The sequence below is a fragment of the Ascaphus truei genome, chromosome 4, assembly GCF_040206685.1.
Source record: "Ascaphus truei isolate aAscTru1 chromosome 4, aAscTru1.hap1, whole genome shotgun sequence".
Classification (NCBI taxonomy): Eukaryota; Metazoa; Chordata; class Amphibia; order Anura; family Ascaphidae; genus Ascaphus; species Ascaphus truei.
Window position 1 is genome coordinate 47974401 of NC_134486.1, and position 26703 is coordinate 48001103.

The 26703-nt window shown below is 43.6% G+C and overlaps 2 protein-coding genes across 2 annotated transcripts; one reads left to right on the top strand and one right to left on the bottom strand.

Moving 5' to 3' along the window:
- On the bottom strand, positions 1-21651 carry UTP25 (UTP25 small subunit processome component). Its single transcript, XM_075595725.1, has 12 exons — positions 20409-21651; positions 15962-16001; positions 12591-12873; positions 11446-11628; positions 10085-10173; positions 7859-8260; positions 7284-7500; positions 6376-6578; positions 4616-4798; positions 3103-3215; positions 1827-2072; positions 1-520 (listed from the first exon to the last, which is right to left on the bottom strand). Exons 1-12 carry the CDS (start codon positions 20507-20509, stop codon positions 274-276), a joined length of 2307 nt encoding a protein of 768 aa, XP_075451840.1. The 5' UTR covers positions 20510-21651; the 3' UTR covers positions 1-273.
- On the top strand, positions 20697-26703 carry TBCC (tubulin folding cofactor C). Its single transcript, XM_075595726.1, has 2 exons — positions 20697-25642; positions 25754-26703. Exon 1 carries the CDS (start codon positions 20819-20821, stop codon positions 21833-21835), a length of 1017 nt encoding a protein of 338 aa, XP_075451841.1. The 5' UTR covers positions 20697-20818; the 3' UTR covers positions 21836-25642; positions 25754-26703.

The following is a 26703-nucleotide window of genomic DNA, read 5'->3' on the forward strand; positions in this document are numbered from 1 at the left end:
TTATTTCACTATGAGCGTTGTGCGCCGTTTTCTTTTTGTTTCTCTGTTTTAGCTCCTGGTGGTGTTGAGCCGCCCCTCATTCAGCAGCAGACGCTCTTTCACCAGTTCACGTATAGTTTTGTATATTTGTTATCACTAATATTATTTTAGTGCACTTTCACACCCTTCACAGCACTGTTTATGGTTGCGCACTGATTACTCCTCTTGTTTAATGGAAGTCCAGTGGATCTCAGGGCGGATTTCTCAGTCCCTTTCTCTACAGTTCGCGCCAAGTTAATCATTGTCACCGGTGACAAAAAGGTGCACGTTCTTCTGTGACTGCAGCATCTGAGCTGCCCTCTCAGCACCCACAGCCGCAGCCAACTTCTGGGCATCGTACTTGGAGTACAGAACAGTGCAGGTCCATGTGGCTTCCTCGCCGCGGTTCGATGCCTTCATCATATTACAGATCTCGCTGTAGAAGTGAGGATACGTGGGCAGCTCATAGAAAATAAGGTTCCTGATGCCCTTCAACATGTATCTGAAAACATGAAATAATTAGAAGTAAGTATTGACAGACACACACACACACACACACACACACACACACACACACACACACACACACACACACACACACACACACACACACACACACACACACACACACTTTTGTAGAGATAGCTAGATGTATACACAGAGAGACGAAATGTTGACCTTGTGTAATAAACTTATCACGTTTTTTTAACAAGCCTTGGGGTGCCTGGTATTACTTCCTTCTAAGCCTTATTCCCTAGCAGCTGATGGACCCAGGCAGTTCACCATTTTGTTAGTGGAGTGCCACTATAACCAATCATGTACAATATATACACATCGTGTAACAATTATTATATAACCTTGAGCTAAACAGTAAAAATACAATGTATTCAATATTGTAAGTCCTGTGTTATGAAGAACCCAATTTGATTTTTCAAGCTGAAAGGCCTCTGTACGTCGCACGTGGTTTTGTGCAACTATACTATTACAAATGAGCCCAGAAATCGCTTTCCTGGTTCAGTTCACACTCACGACTCCCCTCCGGGTCCAATGTCTGTGATCCAAGCAGAGTGTTTTTTCTTTCAATAACTTTTTTTTTCCCCCCATGCATTTCCAAACACATTTAAATGTGCAACAAGACAGGGATTTTTTTTTTAAATACACACACCCACACCCCAATTGTTGTAATGCTGTTATCCAAGTTTAAAGCTCTAGTGAACTGTAGATTTTCATTTGCCTTTTAAAATGGACCGAAAAGAGAATTCTTCATAAATGAAATGATAAATCTACAGAAGTTGAAACCTCACAGGCGTACATAGAAATAAGAGCCATGTAATGTAACAATATCTACATTAAAAAATATATATACTGGTCCTTGAAAAAGCATTACAATATACAACAAAACACTTCTGGACAAAAACAGCTAATAGGGCTTTGAGCTTATAAAATACAGCGCTCTCGTTGGTCCCTTAAGGCATCACAAGCTACGACAGACCTTAGATGCTCACATGAGCGTCACGCCGCCTGTCATTCAGATGCTCATAAATCAGCAGTGGCCCCCTCCTTATCAGCTGCCGAGTGGCTGGAACTGCGATTGGGCATCTTAAACTAATGGTATCCAGTAGCTACTGGGTTTATGAGCAACTACTGATCACTGTAATTTTTAGCCCAAACCCACATTAAATTGTTATATTTTAGTGTTGGGTTTAGTTTTCTCCGCAGATATAGAACTAATAAGAAGCTGTCTGAGAGCTCTTACAATGATAAAGAGATAGAGAGTATATAGAGAGGGATATATATGTTATCCTTACCTCTTGTAGAAGTGAAATCGCTCTGTAACAAGAAGGAACTGTCTTTCTCCCTTCAGGAAAAACTGCCTTGCTCTGGAGATCCCGGGTCTGTCGGTGTATTCACAGATGTGTGTAAAGTTCAGCTCTTCCTTCTTGAAGTAGTTTCGAAGGCGCACATAGTCGAAGTAGGAAGGGACGTAGAGGAGCGTATGGGACATAATTGCATCTCGATACTGAGGCAAGATCTTGTCGGTGAAGAACTGAAACCTGGTTGATATATTAAACTATTGTTATTTTTCTCCTCCATAGAACAGGGTAGGTTATCGCAATTAGAGATGTGTCAAGTTTGACAACCACGCAAAATTTGCCGTTTTAACAGTAAAAACAAATTATAATGTCAAAACTGCAAAGTTCATCCATTTTTTGTTTCTTAGCATTAAATGTCAATGTGCAGGTACATAGGACCCTAAACTCAGCTTGCATGAACCTCAACATACTGCCCTGTTCAGAGTATTTTCGCAAAATGGCAAAAGTTCAAGAAAATACAATTTACGAACCAAAAATATTCAAGAAAAAAACACAATTGCAACAAATGTTGAAGTGCTTTTGAGAAGTTTTGCTCCTCTCTAATCAGAACTTTACACAGACACCAGATGCTATATAGGCTCCCAATGAGCCTAGGAGAGGGAGTGGCTCAGTGTCGCTACTCACTGACTGGCAATGAGTTTGAAGCAGGGGAGCCTGGTTCAATTCCCGGTGTCGGCTCCTTGTCACCATGGGCAAGTCACTTTATCTCCGTGCCTCAGGCACTAAAAACATAGATTGTAAGCTCCACGGGGCAGGGACCAGACTGGCCTGAAAAACATCTCTGTAAAGCGCTACGTTTAACTAGCAGCGCTATACAAGAACATGCTATTATTATGAGCAAAGATACAGACGGTACTTTCTGCCCAACACCCCACCTGAAACATCAGTACAGAAATGCATACTGGAACAAGTCAACATATTGCCAACACTGGTCACTGTCCCAGGATGTGAGCACTGTCGACAGGATGTGAGCACTGGAGACAGGATGTTGTCCCAGTTTGTTGTGTTTACAGTATAATTGCTGGAAAACACAAAATGTGCACCAAAATATTTGCAAAATTAGCAGAAAACGCAACTACCTAAACAAGGGGTATGGCGGTTTGGCAACTTTTTACAAAGTTTGCCATTTTCATGAAATTTGCCAATTGGCAATTTACCCGAGACCGGAGTTGCACGTTAAGGCTTTGACTTTAGGAGTCTTGACTTTTACCTTGCATCAATGACCGAAAACAAGCTGTCCGCCACGAGTCTCTGGAAGACGTGTGGGAGCTGCACCACGACCTGACATATAGCGCCTGTTACAGGCATGTTCCTTACTGCCACCTGCAAGAGAAATACATCCGGAAGAAGAAGTGCTGGCCTCATCAAGGTATTGGGAGTAACGCTTGAAGAATTAAAAGCGATTCCCATCTTAGGATGCACTTGAGCTACAGTAGTGAGAGCAAAATCGCCATGCAACATGTCCAACATTATTGTCTAATACAGGGGTGGCCAACGCCATTCCTCAAGGACCACCAACAGGTCAGATTTTTTGAGGACATCCCTGCTTCAGCACAGGTGGCTCAATGGAAAACCTGAGCAGTTGGTGGCCCTCGAGGACTGGTGTTGGCCACTCCTGGTCTAATATGTTTAACGCAACAACAACAAATGGCACAAAATACATAGTACATTTCATAAAGGCCCGACTGCAGCAATGATCAGGGCCGATTTATAACACAGTTATTAGAAAATGTCCAACAGTATTTAAGGCTCCGAGAAATGCTCTCATATTAATGCAGAATTTCAGAGAAGCATATGATTAAAGAAAGATAAAAGGCAGTTTGTAAATGGGTTTGTGCCTTATAGATGGACAACTAACGAAAGCAGAGATTAACCCTTCCACAGCCTACTAAGGAGGAGATTCATTAAGCTCCAATAGAGGTATCGGTGCTCGATCACACGTTAACAGCCATTCAAGTAATTGGCAAAGTATGCAGGATTGATCCGAGATGCCCCTTATTGCAGTTAAGTAAATCCAAACCCAAGACTTTTGCTGCTGGAGAGGTTGGCTGCAGAAGTCTTAAACCGTGAAAGGATTAAAAGTTTTTATTCCCACAACAGAGATAATGGCATAGTCATTGAAGCAGGGTAGAGACACACACACACACACACACACACACACACACACACACACACACACACACACACACACACACACACACACACACACACACACACACACACACACACACACACACACACACACACACACACACACACTTTGCCCTTGTTTTAAATCCTGCATGCGATTGCCTCACATTCTGTATTGTATCTTCCAAATAAAGTGGATCTCTATTGCAGCAAAGACCCAGCAGTGTGACACCTAATAAGTAATTATCTATATTTGAAAGAGAAGCAATTGGCATATAATTCTAGTTGCTGTGTTTGTCCTGAAGAGCACGATTTTGTGCAGGTTTAGGTTACACCATTTAGTGAAAGTTCTTGTACACCCAATACTAGATTCTTCTTCAGTGGTCATTTAACATCACAATCAAATTGTCACAGGAACAAAAAAAAATTCTCTCTAAAAAAAAACCACCATGCCATTTACACTACGGACTCCCACCACACTCCAGTATCACAACTCCAAAATCAGAAAGTCTCAAGGTCCTCTGCAAAGGAGGTTCAGGTCTGTTGCATAATTATGGATTTGTGCATCATCATATAATGGTCTTTGAACTGACCTGCCCACTGTAATTGAAGCAATGCTTGTTGAACACAGAGTTTATCTGCGGCTCCTGCAAGGCGCTGAACAGCAGCGTCTGCCGATAGTACTTGGACCAGTTGCTGAGGTTCCACATGCGCACACGGGAGAAATCAACCCCGTGAGACTCCGAGGGCTGGAGGTTCAGGTGGCTCATCAGGTGCTTAAATAGGAGACAAGGAAATCCAGGTGACCATTCCACACACACACACACACACACACACACACAACACACACACACAAATCCTGTTCAACATTCTGTACTTCATCCCAATTGATACATTTGGTCTCAAACAACATGTTTAAAAACTATTCATTTTGGGTCACCTACATTTTCATGTTTTAGAATTAACAAAGGTTGTGAACTAACCTCATTAGTATTGTCGAGACAAAGACATGAGATGACTAGAGTTAATAATAATAATAATAATAATAAATATGCATTGTATGTATTTTTCAGACACTATTCCCTGCCTCAGCGTTTAACATGTAATTTCGGTGTCCGATGCACAGCGAGATTAAGGGACTTGCCCAAGGTCACAAGTAGCTGTCACTGAGATTCAGACCGGTTAACCCACTTTAAAGGCAGTGGTGTTACCACCAGACCCCTCCTTCTCCAAGATTAGGCTGCTGTCATATCGAAATTTCCTCTGATGTGTTAAAAATGCAATACCACCAAAAACCATGTATTACTTCATTAGGCCTCGTTAAGGGTGCCAGCTGCAGGAGTTGGAGGGAGGGCGGCAGTGCGGCACTTTGCTGGGCGATCTGTGTTTATCCCCCAGCAGACTTTTCAGCGTTGAGGGGGCGGGGTTACACACAGCAGGTTAAGTATCGAGGTTGCAGTCATGAAATCATTCTCAAGAATGATTTCATTGGCTGCCTAGGTCCCTGTGACGCTGCTGCAGCTCCAAAAAACGAAATTTTCGTTTCTTTAAACTGTAGCCAGCTTCAACTCCTGGCTTCGGAGACAGTGCAGCTGCTACCCTGAAAACCAGTATTCAAATTGAATACTTTGTTTCTCACGGCAGCTCGCACGGCAGCACGCCCTCCCTCCGAAGCCAGCAATATGGAAAATAGCTGAAGCGCTCAAATGCAGGTATATCTCAAAATGATAATAAGCCAGACCACTATACCAGGGTACTAACAATTGATATAGTACCTATTGTGTCATATAATGGGTACTATCCTCCTGAAGACAGGTGGTGTGTGGTGCAACCCACTCACCATCAGTCTCATTGGCAGGTTCCCCTGAAAAATATACAAGTACTCACATCCTGGTAGGGCAGGCAGGCAGGCTGTGCAGCTACTCAATGCAATACAGGGAAAAGGGAGACCAAAAAGCGCACCAGCACAAACGGAGCAGGAAGAACCCAGGACAAAAAAATGATTAAAAGGGCACTTTAATGTGGCAAAAGACCCATCCAATGCATTTCGACTTTTTGGTCTCCCTTCTCCGAAGCCAGCACCCTGAACGAGGCCTTATTATCATTATGATTATCAAAGCATTTTATATTAAATTAAAGGCAAATATATTTTCATTTTGCAATTAACTTAGGACATTTAAACAACGCGCTCTGTCTACACAGCACACAAAGGATGGAATAAAGCTCTGAATCCAACAAACATTCTTGTTAAAAGTAACCCGAGCACCATGGCCATACCGTACCTGTGAGCACTGTGCGGCCATAGAGACAGTGCATGGCAGCCCCTCCAGCAGCTAAGTAAGGGAACACTTACCAGCACATGTTCCCAGTTCTGCATCAGGTAAATATCAGCCTGATCAATGATGAGAACTTCTATAGATGACAGGAAATCAAAGTCCCTTTTCTTCTCCCCCTCGCTACCAATGATGGTCCGCAGTCCAAGAGGAGAGGCAACGATGATGTCCGAGGAGTAGAAGGGCGAGTAAAGTCTCATGCTCTTCTGCAGGATGGAAACCCCTGTTCCGCAATGATAGCAGCAAAAGGTCATGGCACATCAATAGCACTTCACAGGAGCACAGAGAATTAACGAGGGGGTATGAAGTGGTGAACAGGCTGGGCTTGGATGGTACTTTCAATCCCCACCACCAAAGCTTTCCAAAATCTCTTTACCCACCACATGAAAATAGGTGAAAATAATACATATTACTTTCTTGCTTTTTGGGGGCTGCACACCATGCCAAAAGGGCAGCCAGGATGTCAGCCTAGAATAGATGTCCCCCTAAAGAGAGATCGCCAGGGGGCATCATCAGCTCCTACAAGTAATTTTAGCTCAGGATCTGCCCAAACGCCACCCGACTTCTCCAAAGTGCAATAGCTACCCACTTCCTATTTATTAGAGCTAAAGGTGAAAAAAAGAGTAAGTGTGCCGGACATAGAAGTAAGGGGGTAATTCATTAAGATGAAATAGTGCCGGGTTGGCACTACTACACGGAAACACCAATTACCTCAAACTGGAGATTCAGCGCGGTAATGCTGAATCTGCACTATTGCATCTTAATTACCCCTTCAATCTGTTCAGCAAGTTATATTTTCTGTAAATTAAAGGAGCTTACAAGTGTTGATAGCATAGAAATACTCAATACAGTTACACAGTTAAACCGTGTTAAATAACGTTCACGTCAGTTTGCATGGTGATGGCCATTCTAAAAAGCGCAGCCCTACCTATCCTGAAATGGTCATCGATATTTCCAGCAAACACAGCTTCATAATCTTCCGGCCTCTTCAGGTTTGGGGGCTTGTCCTCTGGTTCAGAGCCAAACTCCTCTTTGAACCTTTTCTTGTTACTTACGTCGAGTTTTCTATTGCTAGTTTCCATCAAACCGATTAGAATCTGGACCACCCGTAGGGCAGACTCGCGGAATGGCACAACAATGAGTACCTGAAAACATGGCAGAACACTTTATTAAAGGATTTACAGAGTGAACAATGTTGCTTCTCTTCCTTGATCTGACTCCATATGCCCTGTACCTACACTATGCGCCATTCGAACCTTCCAAACCACATCTCGTCAGTTAAAACCTCTCCTTTTTGCATTTTTCCCCCAAATACTCCTCCTCTGCTCCATCTATCAAATCTGTATTCACAGGAGAGAACCATGCTTCCCTGCTAGCATAAAATATAACCCATCCCATGTCCATTTAATGATATCCTACCTACCCAATAACAATTTATTCAGAAGGTCTCCTCAAAACTTTCACAATGCAATAGAAAAGTTGTACAAACCAGAGAGATAATACCTTTGGTCTGGTTAGGCCTTGGTCTCTGATGTCCTCTTCATCCAGCCCGGACTTCTGATCTCTCTTCTTGGCGTTGTTGCTCAGAACCCGGGAGTTTGCTTTCAGGGCATGGTTCATTGCATGGAGACAGTACACGTGCCGGATCTCTTCCCCTTGACCTGAAGCCGCTCGGGCTGGATAAAACAAGTCTTTGTAGGAATTCATGATGCTGAAAAGCTCTCTCTGTAGAACAGTGAATCTCTGGTCACTCTGTGCAGAGAGGAATGGGCTGTTGACCTCCGGCCATGTGAACTCCAGAGGCTTGCGGAGATGCAGCTTTTTTAGGTCATTTTCTTTCTCCGACTTCAAAGGCTGGACCTTCTGAAGTGCGGATGAGAAGACCAACTGGCCCATCGCTGGCCACTGGGAACAGAAAAATAGGGAAACACTTAATGTTAAAAGTAGTTTACAACAGCAAAATGACTTGGGGGAAAAAAAAAAAAGGCACAAAAACTTGATTATGGGCAAATAATATGATGTCTATGTAGTTCAAAGATGGGGATCACACAGAGCAGACATGGTCTTCACTCCTGGATCAGATTGGTTCTGCCTTTGGAACTACAGGAGTTGACTGCCATCAATTATCCAATTGCTAGTGGCACCCCAGCTACACGAATAAAAAAGTATCTCTCTCCAAAGTGCAGCCGGTTCATATGGCCAGACTCCAATAACCAATAATAATCCAAGAACAATTGAAAACACAGTCTGCATGAAATACATAGAGCAAGGTTTGTGTTCTCTCTACTGAGGGGATGCATTAACAAAACCTTTAGCAGATCTACAAGCCGGACTGAAAATATAGACTTTATTTGCCATTAAAAAAAAAGGGCTCGAGTGCAGTATTTAAAAAAAAAAAAAAAAAAAAAATTTTACATCCACTTTAATTTCATGTACAAAAGGTTCTGCTAAAATGTTGCTTTCAGTGGTAAGGCTGTTTAAAACAGAAGATATTTCATTTGATTCCAGATGTAAAACAGTTCTATATTTGTTAGCACGAGCCCGAAGGTCTGGAGACCAGCACCAGAAGCACAATCAAATACTGCAGTGTATACTGGGACTGAGTATCTCATTTGTGAGCACCCAACGCTCCCCTCTTATGAAATAAAGGGGCTGTATACCAATAAACCTCATCTGCTCCAATACCAGGTTCTCTCAACTCTGTGGCTATACTGTATAAACCACAGCGATCCTGCCTCCCTGGTTAGAATCATCCTTTAGCTTGATAAACTTTATTGCATTTCAATGCCAGTAACATCAATAGGGGAGTGGGGCATTTGCAGGATATTCATTTTAATAAGAAAAATGTATTTTTTCCGCCCCAAAAATAAATTTTCTGCATGTCTACTTGATGAATGTATACTTGGCAGTTGCAGGCTCACATTTCTGTCATCAGATAGTATACAGAACCCTGGGCTTATTCTGTAAGAGGGAGAAGAGCAAATCGGAAGCCTTTCCAAGAGTAAAATTAGCTTGAACTGAAAAGCAAAAATCAGCAACCCTCACGGGATCGTAGACCAGACAAGCAGACGGAGCAAGAGGTCTTACAAAGCGAGTCCCAGCTCATGAAGATGTTTTAAAGGACGATTTATAGTATAGATTAAAGTGATGTACTGTAGATGTCAGAGATGCAAACCTACTGTATATACAAGGGGTGCGCAAACTGGGGGGCTTTCTTTAGGGGGGCACGGGCGGTTGCAGAGGTCATGCGCTCTTCCCCAAGTCATTTAAATTAAATGTGGGGGTACCGCGCAAGACCTTGGCAACCTCTACTTACCGAGGTTCAGCCGGCTTCAGGACGCGTGACCATTTGACGCTGTGGGGTCATGTGACGTCACGGTTGCCATGGTAACGTGACGTCAAATGACGCCGCGGGCCACGTGACATGATGTCACACGATCACGCAGCGTCATTTGACGCCGCACCAAGGTAAGAGGGCGGGGGCGATAACGGAGGAGAGCAGGCAGGAGGGGAGCAGCAAGAAGAGTTTGCGCACTCCTGTATATACTATAACCTCAATTCCATACTCTCCCAGAATAGCCGTGTGATGCAAACACATTTTTAATCTTTGTTGTACGTTTGCCCTGATTTTATCCATTTGCTCTGCACTGCAGGTACCAGCAACTGCTATAATGAAGGGCTGATCGCAATAACACAAGTAAAATAAAGCACCTATATAAAGTACTGCACCTTCAGTGACAAAGTGGTTTTATGGTTTGATGTAATCTGGTTAATTTCTTCTTCTTCCAGCTCTGTGTCAATATGTTGTTTAAATGGATCTGCAAAAAAAAAAAAAAAAAAAAAGAAGGGGAGGATCAATATAATATTGGGGGAACTTTGATTATTCCCGTACGTGCCGAATGACACATACTATTAAACGGGACAAATTATAAGGCCCTGTCATTTTAATAAATGTAATAAGGATTTGAATCAGTTTGCAAAGTGTTTTTTGTTTGACGCAGACATTTCACATTCACAAGTGAAAACTTACCCTCCATTTGTATAAAACTTTGTATTAAAAAACTACAAAATGTGTATGTCCTATTTCTAAAGATAGAAGGCTATATTTACTAAATGGTGCTATAACATAAGACAGGGGTGCGCAAACTTCTCCACCTGCTCCCCCTGCCTGCTCTCCCCCCCTGCTCGTGTCCCGTCCCCCACTTACATGTTCTCTGGCGTCATGTCCTTTGACACCACGTTGCCGTCGCCAGAGGCCGCCGGAGACCAGCCGGAATTTCATGTATAGGGGAAGAGCGTGGGGCCTCTGTAAGCGCCTTGTCCCCCAGTCATAAGACACCCGACAGCCCACTGAACGGCATAGCACCACTTAACATATATGAGCCAGGTCTAAGAAATGGAACCTTCTTCTGATTCAATAAAGATTTCAAAAGATTATTCCCTTCAGGCCGGTTTGTGTGGGGAAAAGCCCTAATCTACCCTGGCTGTTTATTTTACTCCTGTGAGCTCATCCCAGGAGTAAAATAAACAGTTCACAAAAATTCTTCTTCAAGATGTCAGATTATTCTCCGACGGGGGTACAACATCTTCAGCTGTAGCATCATTATTATTTCGCTTTGGCCTGGAATTTGTGCGTTTTTGAAAGTAGAGTTTCTCCACCAAGGTGTTTATGCGTTACTTGCTTACGACTGTATTACTTTGATAAAAATCTATTTTCAGTGCATTATTTTATAAATGTATGTGTACGGTACAGTGCGAGTTCAGCTTTTCCAGTCTTGTAGTTGAATGCCTCCAGTTCTACAGCAGGAACTCGCTCTGGATAATGCACTGCAACTAGAACAGGGGTGTGCAAACACTTCTCCCTGAAGCCTGCTCTCATCCCCTGCTTGGCTCCGGCATCAAATGACACACGATCCCCGGCATTTCATTTAAATGCCTTTGGGGAAGTACTGGGCCTCTGTTACCGCTGTGCTGCCCCCAGAAAGCACACCCTTACACTACAAAGTCACCGTGTTTTGCAGTAAATGCATGATTTTGTGCTGTTAAAATTAGGTCCCCAGATCTTAAGATGAGATCTACAGTAACAGTACCTTCTGAAGCAGCCGTGGACGAGAGGACATGGTCATTCTTGTGATCTTCAGCCTCATCTTCCACATAATTTGTCTCTAAACTGAATTTAGATTCATGCTTTATATCCGTAAATTCCTCCGCTTCATCCTTTGGCTCGGTGGAATCTCCTTTATCTTCCACCTCCTTCACCGCGCCACCCGTCTCTATAAAAAGACATAGAAACAGGCCTTCAATGTTTTATCTGAGGAGACCTTCCTTTGTGTAGTACAACATGTACAATATATAGATCAACGGTGGCCAACTCCAGTCCTCAAGGGGGACCAACAGGTCTGGTTTTCAGGGTCTCTGCTTCAGCACTGGTGGCTCAATCAGTGGCTCAGTCGTTGACTGTGCTGAAGCAGGGATATGCCGGAAACCTGACCTGTTTGTGGCCCTTGCGGGCTGGAGTTGGCCTCCCCTGATATAGATGATCATTTATCAGTCATAAACTTTACCACTGGCACACTTCAATGTGTGTGTCAATGCTTTCGCTCGTGGCTCCACCTTTTAAACTCCTGGTGCTGGCCGATCCAAGCGGCGTCCTGCATTCAACCACCTCCAAATCGCATGCTTCTTGAAACATAAGACTCAACACACACAGGGTATATAGCAGACAGAGTATATAGTAGACAGAGCGATGTCCGCTTTCTTTATTCACATGCAGAGAAAGGTGCGCTTTAAGAATGCAAATTGGAAAGCAGACATTTTGCTGTTGGCATATACCCAGTGTGCTATATGCCATATGTGTGCTATATACCCAGTGTGCTATATGCCCTATGTGTGCTATATACCCAGTGTGCTATATGCCCTCTGTGTGCTATATATATCCTGTGTGTGGTGATTCTTTGTTTCAAGAAGCATTTATCAGACATGTCACTATGGCTCTCATGGCTAGAAAGGGCTGCAGTGCAGAGGGTTATAATGGTAAAATCCCTATTTCCTAGGGATATCTCAATGAGGGGGGATTTCAATGGCAGTTACCACTGTTCAAGCTTCCTGAATCCTCCCCACCCCCATTGCGGCCCTGTACTCCCTGCAGCAGAGTGTATGACTTACATTTGTTGCCTGTTTATTAAACTATTTCATACCTTATTCAGCACAAATAATAAAAATTACATCAATTTACCATCTTCCTCTGCGTGGTCATCTTCAGAGGATTCTCCTTCAATTGCAGCTTTGCGCTCTTCTTCACTCTCCTCCTTTTCAGCTTCAGACTCAGCACTCTCATTCTCTTCTACAACTTCTCCTTCCTCATCAACCTGTTCCTCCTCCTCATCATCATCATCTTCTTCTTCCTCCTCATCTGAAACACTTCTCAATGATGCCAGCAGCTGGTTGTACATATTAACCTGCTCCGGTTCGCTCTCGGCTTCGCTCTCTGCATTGGATTCATCCTCAGAGCTCTCAGGCTAAAACAGAAGTGAAACTGGATCTATAAGCTGACATTGATTTTATTAATCCTCAGTAATTCACTGTTACCCTTTGCCCTGATGACACTATAGGCACACACAAAAAAACCTTGTTCTTCAGAAATGAAACAAGATACTCACTCCAACACAGAAAAGAAAAAAAACATCAGTGTAAACGTACACACAAAAAAAACCTCTATTTCCAGATTACATTATTTATAACCTCAACATTGCTATGTGTATTGACATATCGGTAATTACAAATAAAGTAGTGTTAGGTGACAAGATTAAAGCTTCATTTGGTAAATAGATTTGTTATAAGTTGGGATATGTTTTAGCAGGCCAACGTAAGAGTTATTCATACATGAAATAATAGCATTGGTGGGCAACAGTGACCCGCGAAGACTTCACCTGGAGCCCACAACTACTGCCCCCTTGCCCTGGCTCCCCGCACTTCCTCTCTCCCCTGTGGGCACAGGCAGCCTGCTTGCCTCTTCCCCCTCTGCTGTTTTATGACCGTGCGCTCATGCATAGTGCCCCCCCCCCCCATCCTGTGCCCAACACTAGTTCCAAAGGGTAAGACGAGAAGTGGCACAGGATTACATTAAGCAGCTGGCAGAGAGGCTGCAACATTCCAGCTCCCTGTGCACCGGGCAGAGATTTGGGTACAGCTCCCCTCATGTCCCCCTATTACACAACTCTGATGTGTTTGCAACTAAATATGTATGTGTTTGCAACTAAATATGTATGTTTTACACCGATCAAATACAAGCACTGCCCCACGCACGTGTGGAATGTAACACAACTGAACCGAACAGGATTTTGGAAATGTAAAACAAATAAAATAAAAAAATAACAGAAATATTCCTGGAAATGACTCAAGCTTCCCATCACTATATAACAGAGCTGTGTAAAATAAAGTTATCGTAAGCAGAGGGCATGACAGACGGACACTTCTGAATGGTGCAGCCCATGTCGATCCACTCCTATATGAAGGCCCCCCAATGACCTTGCAGGTACTGCAGTTGCAAGCCTTTGTTCTCCATGTTGCTCAAACAAGTGTAATCCGTCCATCTTTCTTTTGGGCATAGTTTTCTTTTTTTTAAATATCCCTTTTAATCGAGTGGAGTTCTATCTTTGTCTAATGACGGTCATTTCTGCTTGTGATATATCCAGCTTACTGCTAGTTTTAGTTTCTTCCAACCTTGAGAGGTCACAGACTTTTGTTTGCTTCCGAACCCATTATTTTTCCTGTTTACCCAGAATACATCTCTCCATACTTCTACGATTTGTCCAAAGCTTAATTTATCTTTGCCTTTAGGGTCCAAGTTTCACAGCCATATGAGAGCCCAGACAGAATACACGGGCCAAACACTTTCCTCTTCATGCACAGAGGAAGGTTCCCTTGAAAGATTGTGTTCATTTCTTCCAAACGCGCTTAATCTCATCTTCATTCTCCTATTGATTTAAATCAAAAGCTTCCCATCCATTAATAAATTCCTCGCTAAGATAGTCATCATTTTTAAACTCTTCTAGTTCTATTCCATTTATCTCTTTGTACAGGTCACATACGTGTTGAACATCACTTTGCTCTTGCTGCGATGCACCTTCTTACTTGCTTTGTCGAATTCCCTGATTCGTTGCTGAAGGTTTTCTGGACTGGTGGCAAAAAGAGCAACGTTGTCCGCATAACATAGGTGACTTACTGTTGATTTGGATTTATTTCTCTCTCCATTACAATGTCTTAAACAGTATTGCTGTGAACATGTTTGGTGACATGGTGTCCCCTTGTTTCACATGTGGACGTGCATGCACACCGCTAAATGGTGCTGGAGGGGGGTACTTATCTGCCGGTGCACTGTGTCCAGGGAGGTCCAGACATCCCAAAGGGCCCTCTCCTTGATAAAGGCAATTTTTGCCGAAACGTTGGACCCTTTGGTGGCACATTAAATTGCATCTTCAGAATACTGTGTGCCTGCTTCCATTTTCTTTGCTGGTCCCCTTGTTTCACACCATTGCTGTAGTCTCACAGCTGATTTGGCATTCTAGTACATTCTCCTTGTAATAATCAATAAAACGCGTCAACATTTTTACTTCTTAATACATTTAAAAACAGCAGACATATAGACCCATGAAACCTAAGTCGACTGATCCTATTCATTACTTCGGGGAACCACTTCTTGGATGTGGTCCACTGCTGTATCCACTCTTCCCCAAGGCATTTAAATTAAATGCCGGGGGGATCGCTTGAGGCCTCTGCAACCTCTACTTACCGAGATTCAGCCGGCATCTGGACGCGTCTCCATGGCAATGGGGCATCAAATCACGCTACGGGGTCATGTGGCGACGTCACACGCGCGTTGCCATAGCAACGTGGCGTCAAATTACGTTGTGGGTCACGTGATGTGGTGTCACATGCCCCCATGGCTTCATTTGACGCCGCACTAAGCGAAGTGGGGGGGGGGGGGTGGGGGCGCGAGCACCGGGGGACCCAAGGAAGGGGGGCGCAGGAGCAAAAGTTTGTGCACCCCTGCACTGCACAATTCTACTTGCTCTATAGGCTGGTAAAAATTTGGGGTCTGTTGGAGACAATTAGTGAGTATCTTCAGACAAATCTTTTACGTAATTGGAGGTAGAGTGGTTGCTTTGTAGTCCTTGAGGTCTCCTTTTTGTGGATGAGGATACCTATGGCATTTCTCAATTGTTCTGGTCTTTCCCTGTTTTTCAAGAAGCATGTAAAGAGTTTTGCAAGGATTGTCTAAACTTTTTCACCAGGTTCTTTCAAGATTTACGTTGTAATTCCATCTTCCCTTGAACCTTTCCATTATTCATGGCTATTATTGGTTTTGCTACTTCTTCCGCAAAATCTGATCTCTTATCCTCTATGTTAGTTGGGAGCAAAGGTAGTTTGCTCCATGTCTGCTGTAGTAGCGATTATACACGGTTCCATCTGAATAAAACAGCCCCTTTAACTGAATGACCACTGATAATTTTGTACCCCATGTATACTTTAACAGGAAAAAAATAAAATGAATGAAAAAGTATATTCTAAAAGGCAGTGGGGAGAGCAGATGTAACAGTCACTTACCAGCTTAACAAGACGAGTTGTTTCGGCTCTTTTTGAAACTCTGCAAAAAAAAAAAAAAAAAAAAAAAAAAACATTTAACAGGTCATTTCAGAACATGCAACGGGCAGGATGTGAAGAAAAAATACACAACAACTTGTGAGAACATATTTGTTTTTGAACAAATTCTGTTTTTAAATGACCCGTGCAGAGAGGCACAGGGAGGTGGTCTGGGTGTTATGTACATGCATTAACGACCATTAACTTGTGTTTCCCTTTGGGGTACATTTTTATTTTTCTGCGTTAATAGCGCAATAATTGTGTCATCTTTCTCTGGACAAAACAGGATGACTGATTAAATCATGCAATGTAAATACAATTGTTATGAAGTGAAATGACTCAGTCGTGTAATAACCGCTTTACCATTGATTTAATAATTTGCAGCATGTCTAACAGCTTTCTGAATCTAAAACTAACGTTTAACTTGAAATGACACACAGTATAAAACAATGCTTTGGTTAGGGAAGCGTTTTCACCCCACAAGAAACCCCTATTTATATGATCCCATTGCTAAGGCAGTCTATAAAAATAGTCAAATTAAAAAAAAGATTAATATAAAACAATATTGCAGGCCTCTCTGGCAACAAGAGGGTTACATTGTTTAATTTATACTGCACTGTAATAGAAGCTTAAAAGCTAATATGTGAACCAAAAGGCACAAAAAGAGAGAAGTGCCCAACTTTACAATGACCTAAACCATAAGCACAGAACCTATAACGGAGCATCGGACCACAGCAACACAGATTAGACATTGAAGCATAACAGTCTACGGGCCAGATCCAGAAAGCTCCTTTAAAATCAGATTTATAATGTGACATTACCTAGAACAGTAACAGACGTTATTTTCCCTGAGGTTAAAGCTGCAGTTCAAGCTTACATTTTTAAAAAATATATATATATATATTTTTTCCATTAAATATGTGCATCAATACAATCTGCACACTGACAAGTGATTAGCTAAGCTACAGATCGATCCGTTCTCCTGTGATCAACTGTAATAAATCGCTTGCTCCAGGTTATTTAATTCAGTTCTTGCACAGCATTCTGGGCAATATAGTCCTGGAATATGATTGGCTGGACACTTACTAGATACAATTGGTGCACTGCTAGAGAGAGGGCCGAGTCTATCAGAAGGGGAAGGGGCTGTCACTTTGGAAATGCTTCCTACATTAGAAACATTAAAAATGTCTTTAAAAACATTTTTTTTATTTTTTTAATGCTACAAGTATTTTCTCATAGTACAGAACGGATTTATTAAAAAAAACACATGTAGGATATTGCTTGAACTGCTGCTTTAACACATAGCCACAAAGCTATGGATATGCAAAAACAATGGCCGTTGTATAGGTCTCATTGGCATAGGCTTAACACCATGTTATTGTAGCATAACGTTGCATTATCTTCCAGTCATGGGACGTTAAAGAGACAATACAAGCACTTACCTCTGCAGTGGGTGCCGGTAGCCACTTCAGGGTGCACTATATGTCCGCTTTTCAGAGCTCCCGGCCCATGTGACGTGGAAGCTGAAAACTGCAGGAAATACCGGCACCCCCCTTAGAGGTAAGTATATCCGAAAGCAGAGGGTTCCCGGAGCTGAAATTAATGGGTTCAGCTCCCGAAACCCCAGGCTTCGATCCTGCATTAACAAAAACAAAACAAAAAAAACTCTGGAAATAACGCTATGTTAGTTAAATCATACCAAAACATGTGGTGTTACATTCATCCAGACCCTGTAAAATCCCTAATTAATGGCCTGGATGTGCATAACGCCAAGTTTAATTATGACAATAATGTTAAGTCCCCACGTTAACCTTAAAGGCCTTTAATGGATATGCACTGTTAGGGGGTGTAGAGGGAGAAAGGGGGTGGCCCGGTATTAAAGGGGTTGCACCCCATATGGCCATCCCCTGACCTCACCAGAGAGACAAGGGGTTAACTGGACAGCGGTCCAGGGATGTGGTTTGCACCTTGTTATACCTTGAAAATGTATGTTCCCCTGTTCCCATGTTTCACCTTTAATGTTGTTTCCCAAGGCAGGGATAAAATCCTGCAGAGATTCCTTTGCAGACGCCATCTGCTAGGCTAATAGGTCATGAAGGGCAGCCGGCTGATTAGCCTAAGGACAGTGATCAAAAAGTTAACTGCCCTGATTGTTTACCCAAAGTCTAGGAGCCAAGTATTGGTCAAACGACTCTGCCAGTCTAATTGTTACCTGAGGGCGGAGAATCATCAAACTGGAGTGGTTTGTAAGTGTTATGTCTACACCTACAAACAATGCAAATACTTCATTTGGTAAACTGGCCGTAGCCCGATTTAATTATGGGGCTTCCCATAGAGTCCAAGTACACATGGGCTAATTAGCTGGGGGGCATGGGTTAATCTGTGTCTCTACGATAGGGATTGGATACAGATAATTGTTCACCAATAGTCTGTATTCAATGTTAAGAATAGGGTTACACAGGTATATAAACTGTGTCAACCCTACAGTTTTTAGTTGTGCTTCTGATTCCACCTGGAATGTCACCGGATTGATGGAGAATTGCTAGCTGATACTTCTCCATTCCCCAACCCTAAGTAAGTGTTACCTTCTTGTCTGTTAATTGTACTATATTGATGTGTTCACCTTTTTCAAGGAATAAATTATATTTTATTATATCTAAGCCTCATTCAGTTCAACCCAGATATTTGGTGTTCATTATATCTTGTCATAAGCTACCGTGACAGGGGGAAACACCTATTTTGCATTTCATAACGAACACCCATTATAAAGAACACAATGCTGTTTATGGAAAAAACATGGCTTAACATAACCAGCCTCTGAAGATATGTGGTAAGACTTAACGGGATGTTAACTTAGGTTACTGTCACTTTACAGAGCTTTGTGGATCAGGCCTTAAACTAGATATGCCAAAGTGGCCATTCAGACCGTGTTCAACCGAAAAATCCCTAGACTTCAATGGGTCTTTTCGGACATAAACAGCCACTTTGGCATATGTAGAAATACCACCTAAGGCCAAGATTCACTAACCTTCAAAAAACAGGGTGGCAGATAATGCAGGATCAAGCAATGATACCCCATACTGTAGCTCTGTTAATCAACCACTAAGAGTCCATTTAGGAAGCTCTGAATTGGCCACTTCAGACATCATGAATAAGACCACCCTGCGATGTAGCACTTAACATGTGAATACACCTAAATTATTACAGGTTAAATTCTGCAAAGCAGAGACATTAAAACGGACAGATTCAATGGGAATTACACTGACAAAGTGATTTTGTTTTAGCATTAGTGTCTGACTGATATAAATCAGCAACAAAGAAGGGAGAAGGAGTAGGTGGTATGATGCCTTTTACTGGACCAACATATCTGTATATAAATAAAGATTTACATAGCTCCATCCAGGTACATAGCGCTTCACAGGACTAATACACGCAACATAACATAACACAGGGGTGCACAAACTGGGGGGGTGCAACATTTTCTGGGGCTAGGGGCGCGGCGCTTGCAGAGGCCCCGCGCTCTTCACCACAACATTTTAATTAAATCCTGGGGAGAGCGCGTGAGGCCTCTGTATAGCCCTTAGCTTGTCACCAGGCGGTTTCTGGTGATGCGTCGCCATTGCAACGTGGAGTCAAATGGCAACACGGAGTCACGACACCATGATGCCGGAGAAAAGGTAAGGGGGCACAGACAAAAGTTTGCGCACCTCTGATATAACACATAATGGGAATAAGTGCTTCAGACATTAAAACAACATTAGGAAAAGGAGTGCCTCCCCCAAAGATCTTAGATTGTAAGTAGTGTAGTTGAAATGTTACAAGCCTTCAAAAACTCTCAGGGTCCTTCATCGGGTATCTGAAGGACTCGGAGAGGTTTGAAAGCTTGTAACATTTCAACTACTTGGTCAAATAAAATATATCATACCCCCTAATCACTCTCCTTTGTTACTACATGGAAGGAACAACACAGCTACTCACAATTCTTTTGATACAAGTCAGTAATTTTCCATTAAAATGCCTTTTTTTGTCCAGTCTCTCAAATCTCAACGATGTGTTTATGTGACATCTCTGATATGTCACATAAAACACATCTCTGATATGTCACATAAAACACATCTCTGATATGTCACATAAAACACATCTCTGATATGTCACATAAAACACATCTCTGATATGTCACATAAAGCACATCTCTGATATGTCACATAAAGCACATCTCTGATATGTCACATAAAGCACATCTCTGATATGTCACATAAAGCACATCTCTGATATGTCACATAAAGCACATCTCTGTTGAAGACATTCACAGAATCAATACAGTTTCCTGACAGTGCAGTCTGTGACTATTCATCCCCAGCCTCGGGTCTTTGTAGTGTCCCCCTTCCCCTCCTCCTGGCCCTGCACTCACTGGTCATAGAAAGGGTGCTGCTCCCCAAACTCTATCAGGTGCTTTTTCTGTTTCTTGGTCAGGCTGCTAATCTCCTGCCGCTGCTTCCTCCTTTTCACCATCCTCAAGCCGCCCTCTTACTTCTCTCCGCACAAGACACCCACGTGGGTCCTCCACATACACCCCCACACAGTCACTTCCGTGTTTGGCGCCCGCGTCGTGACGTCACACCGCCAACCATAGAGCGGCGCAGACAAACCAGAACGTCACCAAGATTGAAAAGCAGACAGTCTTTTTATTCCCCGAGCCAGCTTGGCGGAAGTGACGTTGCCAACGGCCGGAAACAACCACTGCGGACTGACAGCGGGTGCCGGCGTCACACAGCTTCAACGGAGCCGCCAGTGACACCGGCTGAGGCGCAGTAGCGGCTCATGGAAGCGGACGGGGATTCGCTGGAGCGCCACGGCCGCCTCCCGGAGCGGCTGCAGAAGCGAGAGCAGGACCGGCAGCGCGACGCGGAGAGGAAGCGGCAGGAGAAGGAGGGCCAGGTCGTGCTGGAGGAGAAGAGCGGCTACTTCCGGGACAGCTTCGGGCCGGAGCGGGAGGCTATTGACGAGCTGCTGACTGGGAACGGGGGAGGCGAGGAGCCGGGAGCCCTGGAGGAGGTGTCCGCCCGGTTACAAGTGCTGCAGAAACTGCTCAACGACAGCATGATGTTCCTGCCGCCGTACGACATCCGCCAGGCCCAGGACACGCTGACCCGGCTGCAGGCGGCGCTGGAAGGCAAGCGGCAGCTCCTCCAGCCCAAGAAGAAATTCGCCTTCAAATCCCGCAGGAAGGCAGCAGCCCCTGCCTCCGACCTCCAGCCCCCGGGGGTCGGCCAGCCGGACGCCTCCGACCTCCAGCCCCCCGCCCCGGGGGTCAGCCAGCCGGACCCTTCCTCCTCCGCGGCCGTGTGCGACCTGCAGGGCCTGACCGGTCAGGTGCTGCGCATGGAAGCGGCGGAGCTGCGGCAGAAGGACGTGCTGCTGAGCCAGCTGCGGGACTGCACCATCACCCTGCGCGGCAGCCCGGCCACACTGCATCTGCGAGGCCTGCGGGACTGCCGGCTGCTGTGCGGGCCCGTCTCCTCCTCCGTGTTGGTGGACGGCTGCTCGGGCTGCGTGTTCGCCTTTCCCTGCCAGCAGCTGCGCGCCCACAGCAGCTCGGACACCCGCTTCTACCTGCACGTCACCAGCCGGGCCATCATCGAGGACTGCCGCGGCCTCTCCTTCGCCCCGTTCAGCTGGAGCTACGAGGGGATCGGGCAGGACTACGAGGCGTCCGGGCTGGACCGGGACAGGAATAACTGGAGCACCGTGGATGACTTTAACTGGCTGGCTAGGGGTGCCGTGTCCCCAAACTGGAGCGTGATTCCCGAAGAGGACCGGATAACTCGCTGGAATTGATGTGATCTGTATCTATCTGTCACACCTGTCGCGCACATACAGATATATAATCGCACATCCATGTGGTGCAGTAAATGCTTTGCAGTGTCTTGCAGCAGCAATGCAGGCGAGAGATGGGAACCTACTATCATTTAAACAATAAATGAAGCTTCGCATCAGATGGCGCTAAATTCTGAATAGTCCTTTTTAATGTTTGTCCACGCACCTTGCCACGAAGAGACCAAAGTCTTTACTTTATAATGATAATCCTCTGCGGATTATCTCTGAATATAAATCGACAGCAAAGCAAATTCATTACAATTTCAAACGTTTTAGTTCGGTTGACATGTCGGTGGGGAAGGAAATTCTAAGCATTGTTTCTACCGTTCTCTTAATCCAGATATAATCTAAAACGAGAACCTATTGTAAAATTCTCACAGTAAGTAATGGGTAGTTAGTTGTATTTTCATTCGAAATCCCAATGATCCTTTAATAAAGTTCTTTACAATGGCCTTGCTCCATGGAAGTCTCTCCAGTCATCATTTTGTCATTGTGACACATTGCTAGTATATATTTGGTATGGCTGGAGTTGCATAAACTGCTGGCTCTTGGCATTGCAAAAGAGCTCTGTCTTTTGTGGACAATGAAGTGGTGTGAGCCGCTTGCTGCGGTGTGAGCCGCTTGCTGTTGTACAGTTTGAGCCTTCTGACCTATTTTTTAATATCGGAAGAATAGTTTGAGTCCTGATTTCTCCACTTGTATGCAGTACATCTAAATGCATCTACCCATCATAAGAGGACATCCATTGATCTGCAATAGAGGTTCAAGCTATACATAAATTTGCTTTGAAATTTGATGCGTCATCGCAATTACCCGAACTGTATTGACGTTCCCAAAATACAAGTGCAGCACTTAATTCTCAAGCTCTTATTGAATTGTATCTTAGGCCATTTAAGCACTGGAGTGAAAATGAGCACTTAAGTGGGGGTTTTTTTGTTTGGAGGGGGGTGGGCGGGAGGTTATACTTTTTTTTTTTTTCTCCCAGTTTTTTGTTCTTGTGTTAATTTTTCAAATGCACTGAAAATGAGGAACAGAACTATTTATGGCTAGTTGTGCTCAGTTAGTATGGGGCATACAGATGGTCTGCAGGGAAAACCAATGCCTTTTTCCATATAACACAGATTTGTAACAGTTGATACTCCCAGGGTGATGGGGGTAAACAAAATGATTACTAATTTAGGTAGATTAGTGCAGCGGTGGGCAAATTGGGGGGGGCGCGGCGGTTGCAGCGGCCCCGCACTCTTCCCTGAGACATTTCAGTTAAATGCCAGGGGTCCGCGCGAAGCCTCTGCAACCTCAATTTACCGGGGTCTTCTGGGTGCGGCGTCAAATGATGTCGCGGGGTCATGTGATGCATGTCACCATGGTAACGCGTGTCGAATGACGCTGCACGTGACGTCACATGACTCGTGGCGTTATTTGACGCTGGCTCATAGAGAAGGGGGTGCGAGTTCTGGGACTGTCACACAGGGTGGGTGCAGCTCCAAAACTTTGCGCATCCCTGGATTAGAGGAATGATCAAGAATACAATTTAATCTAAACGCAGTCTGTGTTGCTGCGCACATAGTGGTTCCATCGTGAAAAGTAGTAATACAAAAACGTAATGGGGTAGTAACCTACAATAAACAGTGACTATTAAATGTGAACGTATTCAATTGCATGCATCAGTGACTACTTCCGTCCTATGTCTGGACATGCATATAGGGACTGATTTAAAACCGTGCGCAAAAGTGAATGTGATTATATGGAATAACACATATGCCATTAATAGGTGAAACAGCCCCTCCACTCAACTCTTGGGTAACAAACAGTCCCCTATGATTCTTTAAATATGCAATGTCTTCCAAAGAAAAGGGAAGCGGGGGACGGCACCAATAGAAAAGAGGAAAAACAAGCGCAATAGGGTAATATTGCAGGGACTCGATGTGGAGTTTTGTATAATCTTCTAAAGGTTGTAATCCCATTCTAACAATAAAGCCAGTACACCACAATCTGTGGCAAGTGGTGGCTAGTCAGATGGGTGCAGGTGAATCAGAAGAGGAGATAAGAGGCACAATAACGTAGACGGTATAAGAAATTACCCTTTTTATATCAAAATCTCCAAGATGTGCACTTACAAGAAGTCTACTCTTTAGAGCAGTTAAAATATAATCAAGCCTGGATCTCCCGGGAGCAGGGTGAGTTGCGGCCGCCTGGGAACAAGTGACATCTCTCCCGGTCCTCTACTTCTCACAACCCTGGGTAACTCCCGAGGAAGCTGACACACAGCGAAATGCGTAGAGTCACGTTGCCCAGGGCGGTGAGTAGAGTGAGACCCGGGAGAGATTTGTCACTTGTTTTCTGGTGGCCACAACTGGAAGCCACGTCATCTGATTGCCAATCGCGGCAGACACAAGCATCAAAGAAGGCGGGGAGATCAGGACTTGATTATATTTTAGCTGCTCTAAAGTATGGACTTCTAGAACGTGCACGTTCAGGAGATTTTAATGTCTAAAATGTAAAAAAAAAAATTATATACAGTCTGCTATTGTGCATCATCTCCTCCTCTGATTCACCCCCCCCCCCCCCTTCTTTTCTCTTGGTGCCGTCCCCTGCTCCCCTTTTCATTGGAAGACTAAAATTGAATGGCTTAAAGTGCAAAATCATGCACTTGGTTTACAAAAATCCAGAAGCAGAATATAGGATTAACGGCTATAAAGAAAAAGGACCTGGGAGTCATTATTTCAGGCAAGTAATGGGGAAAGCATGGGTAATGCTGTACAGGTATTAGTAGCAGAAAGAGACATTGTGACAACACTTTAGATCATTGGTAAGGCCTCACCTAGTGCTCAGTACTGTATGTCCAGAAGGACAGCAATAAATTCGAGTTTGTGTAAAGAAGGGTTAATAAAATGGTGCATGGTCTAAATCCTATCGGGAAAAATTAAACCGCTTGGTGGGAAGGGAGATGAGGATAGGGTTTGAAACTCAAATACTATATGGACGGTTTCAACAAGGTACAGGAAGGAAGCATTTAAGAGAAGTGCTCGATAGTCACATGCTCATAATCTGGAGGTTGCGAGGCTGGGAAAATGAGGAAGTACTTTACGCAAAGAGTCGCAGATTTTTATGCTGTATAATCACCGCTTTACAAACTGTGCCAGGGTGTCTTAAATCCACAGCTTCTTACTGTTGTGTTCCTCCCACCACAAGAATTACATTAGCTTGTTTCCAGTCTTCATTGGCTACTGTACTTACGAGTGTCACACGTTTTATTAAAGTTAAACCTGGTACTGCATTAAGAAAAACATTTTAAAAATCCAAATGACTCCTGAACTATACTTGGAATTCACAAGGGAAAACTAATCGACAAGCACATTCATCCACTGATTATTCGATGACCTCAGAGGCGATGGGAAAAAGTCCCCATCTGTCAATATGAAACCTCCGCTTTAAAGAACAGCGCTCTTTATTAAGTGTTTTGTTGATGGGGTACATGTAGATCAGTAGTTTTGGAAAGCAGAGTTTTTGTTTTTATACATAACTTACACTGCTTATATCACCACTCTAATTCAGTCACATTATCTTCTCCACAGTTGTCTGAAATCCTCTGAAGCATTTGCACATTGAAAAGTTCTAAGCATATTCCACTGAATTCAGCGCACTTCAAAAAAATGAAGTGAGATACAGTATACACTTAACATTCTGGGACTGGGCCCGGGCACTTGCATGTATTTTTTCCTCTCCACACAAGATGGATATACAACGAAAACTAGCCTCTTCATAAAGGTAAAAAAGCTTCTTTTATATGTAAAACACCGGTACAGTATAACTCGCAGGACAGAATTAATACATAAAAAAATCGGAGCCAGCTAATGGAGTTCTCCTTCCCTCCGGTAGACGTGACCGTGCTCGCTGTCCCTGCTGACGTCACTTCCGGGATATGAAGAGGCTACAGTTTTCCTTGTATACCCATCTTGTGTGGAGAGGAGGAAAAGATACCATTCAGTGCCTGGGCTCAGGCACTGGCATGTAAGTGCATATCTCACCACTGCTGCTGTATGAGCTTTGTTTTTGAACTTGTTTCATTATTGTGTTTTCTTCCTTTTTTTTGAGTTGCGCTGAATTTTCCTCGACACTACTTCACTGGAACTGGGAACTGTTCTTCTCATGCAGCACTCACTTATTTAGTTTAGACCACCACATCTTCATGGCGCTTCCTTGTATATGTAATTAGTATTCCCCTGAATATATAATTATGTAATCTACAACTATTTTCCGTATACATTTAATGTATAGTGCATGCTAGCACAAGTATTTTGAAAGCAAAGCAAATACTTTGGTTCTATAGCCATCTCTTGATCAGCCTGGGTTCCTCAAACTGTTATATTGAAGCTTGGAGAAGAGCTTAGCGAGAGCCTCAATTGAGAACATACACATTTTGTTGCTTTTGCGCTGTAGTATCTCGTGTAGATCCACAAGTTTCAAATGCTCAAAATTTAGCATTGAATACAGCAGCAATTTTGACATTTGATTATATGATGGTCAACTAATAATTTATTAGATGTTGCATTGACTAATGTGGCCCGTGCATTGGGATCGTGAGTTTCTCTGGTCCGCATTGCATGTCCCTGTAGCTGTGAAATTACATGTACTTTATTCTGCCAATGTATGTATTTGTTAACAAAACTTATTCTAGATTCAGATCTTAGTTCCTACTAAATTCAGTTAATTTTAAGCGATAATGTAGTCCCTCAATATATTGCTGTTTTACTGTATTTAAAAGGCACTGCATGCTTTTCTGTATGCACAATGTTCACTTCAACTGGAAATAAACTGGTACTGTTTAA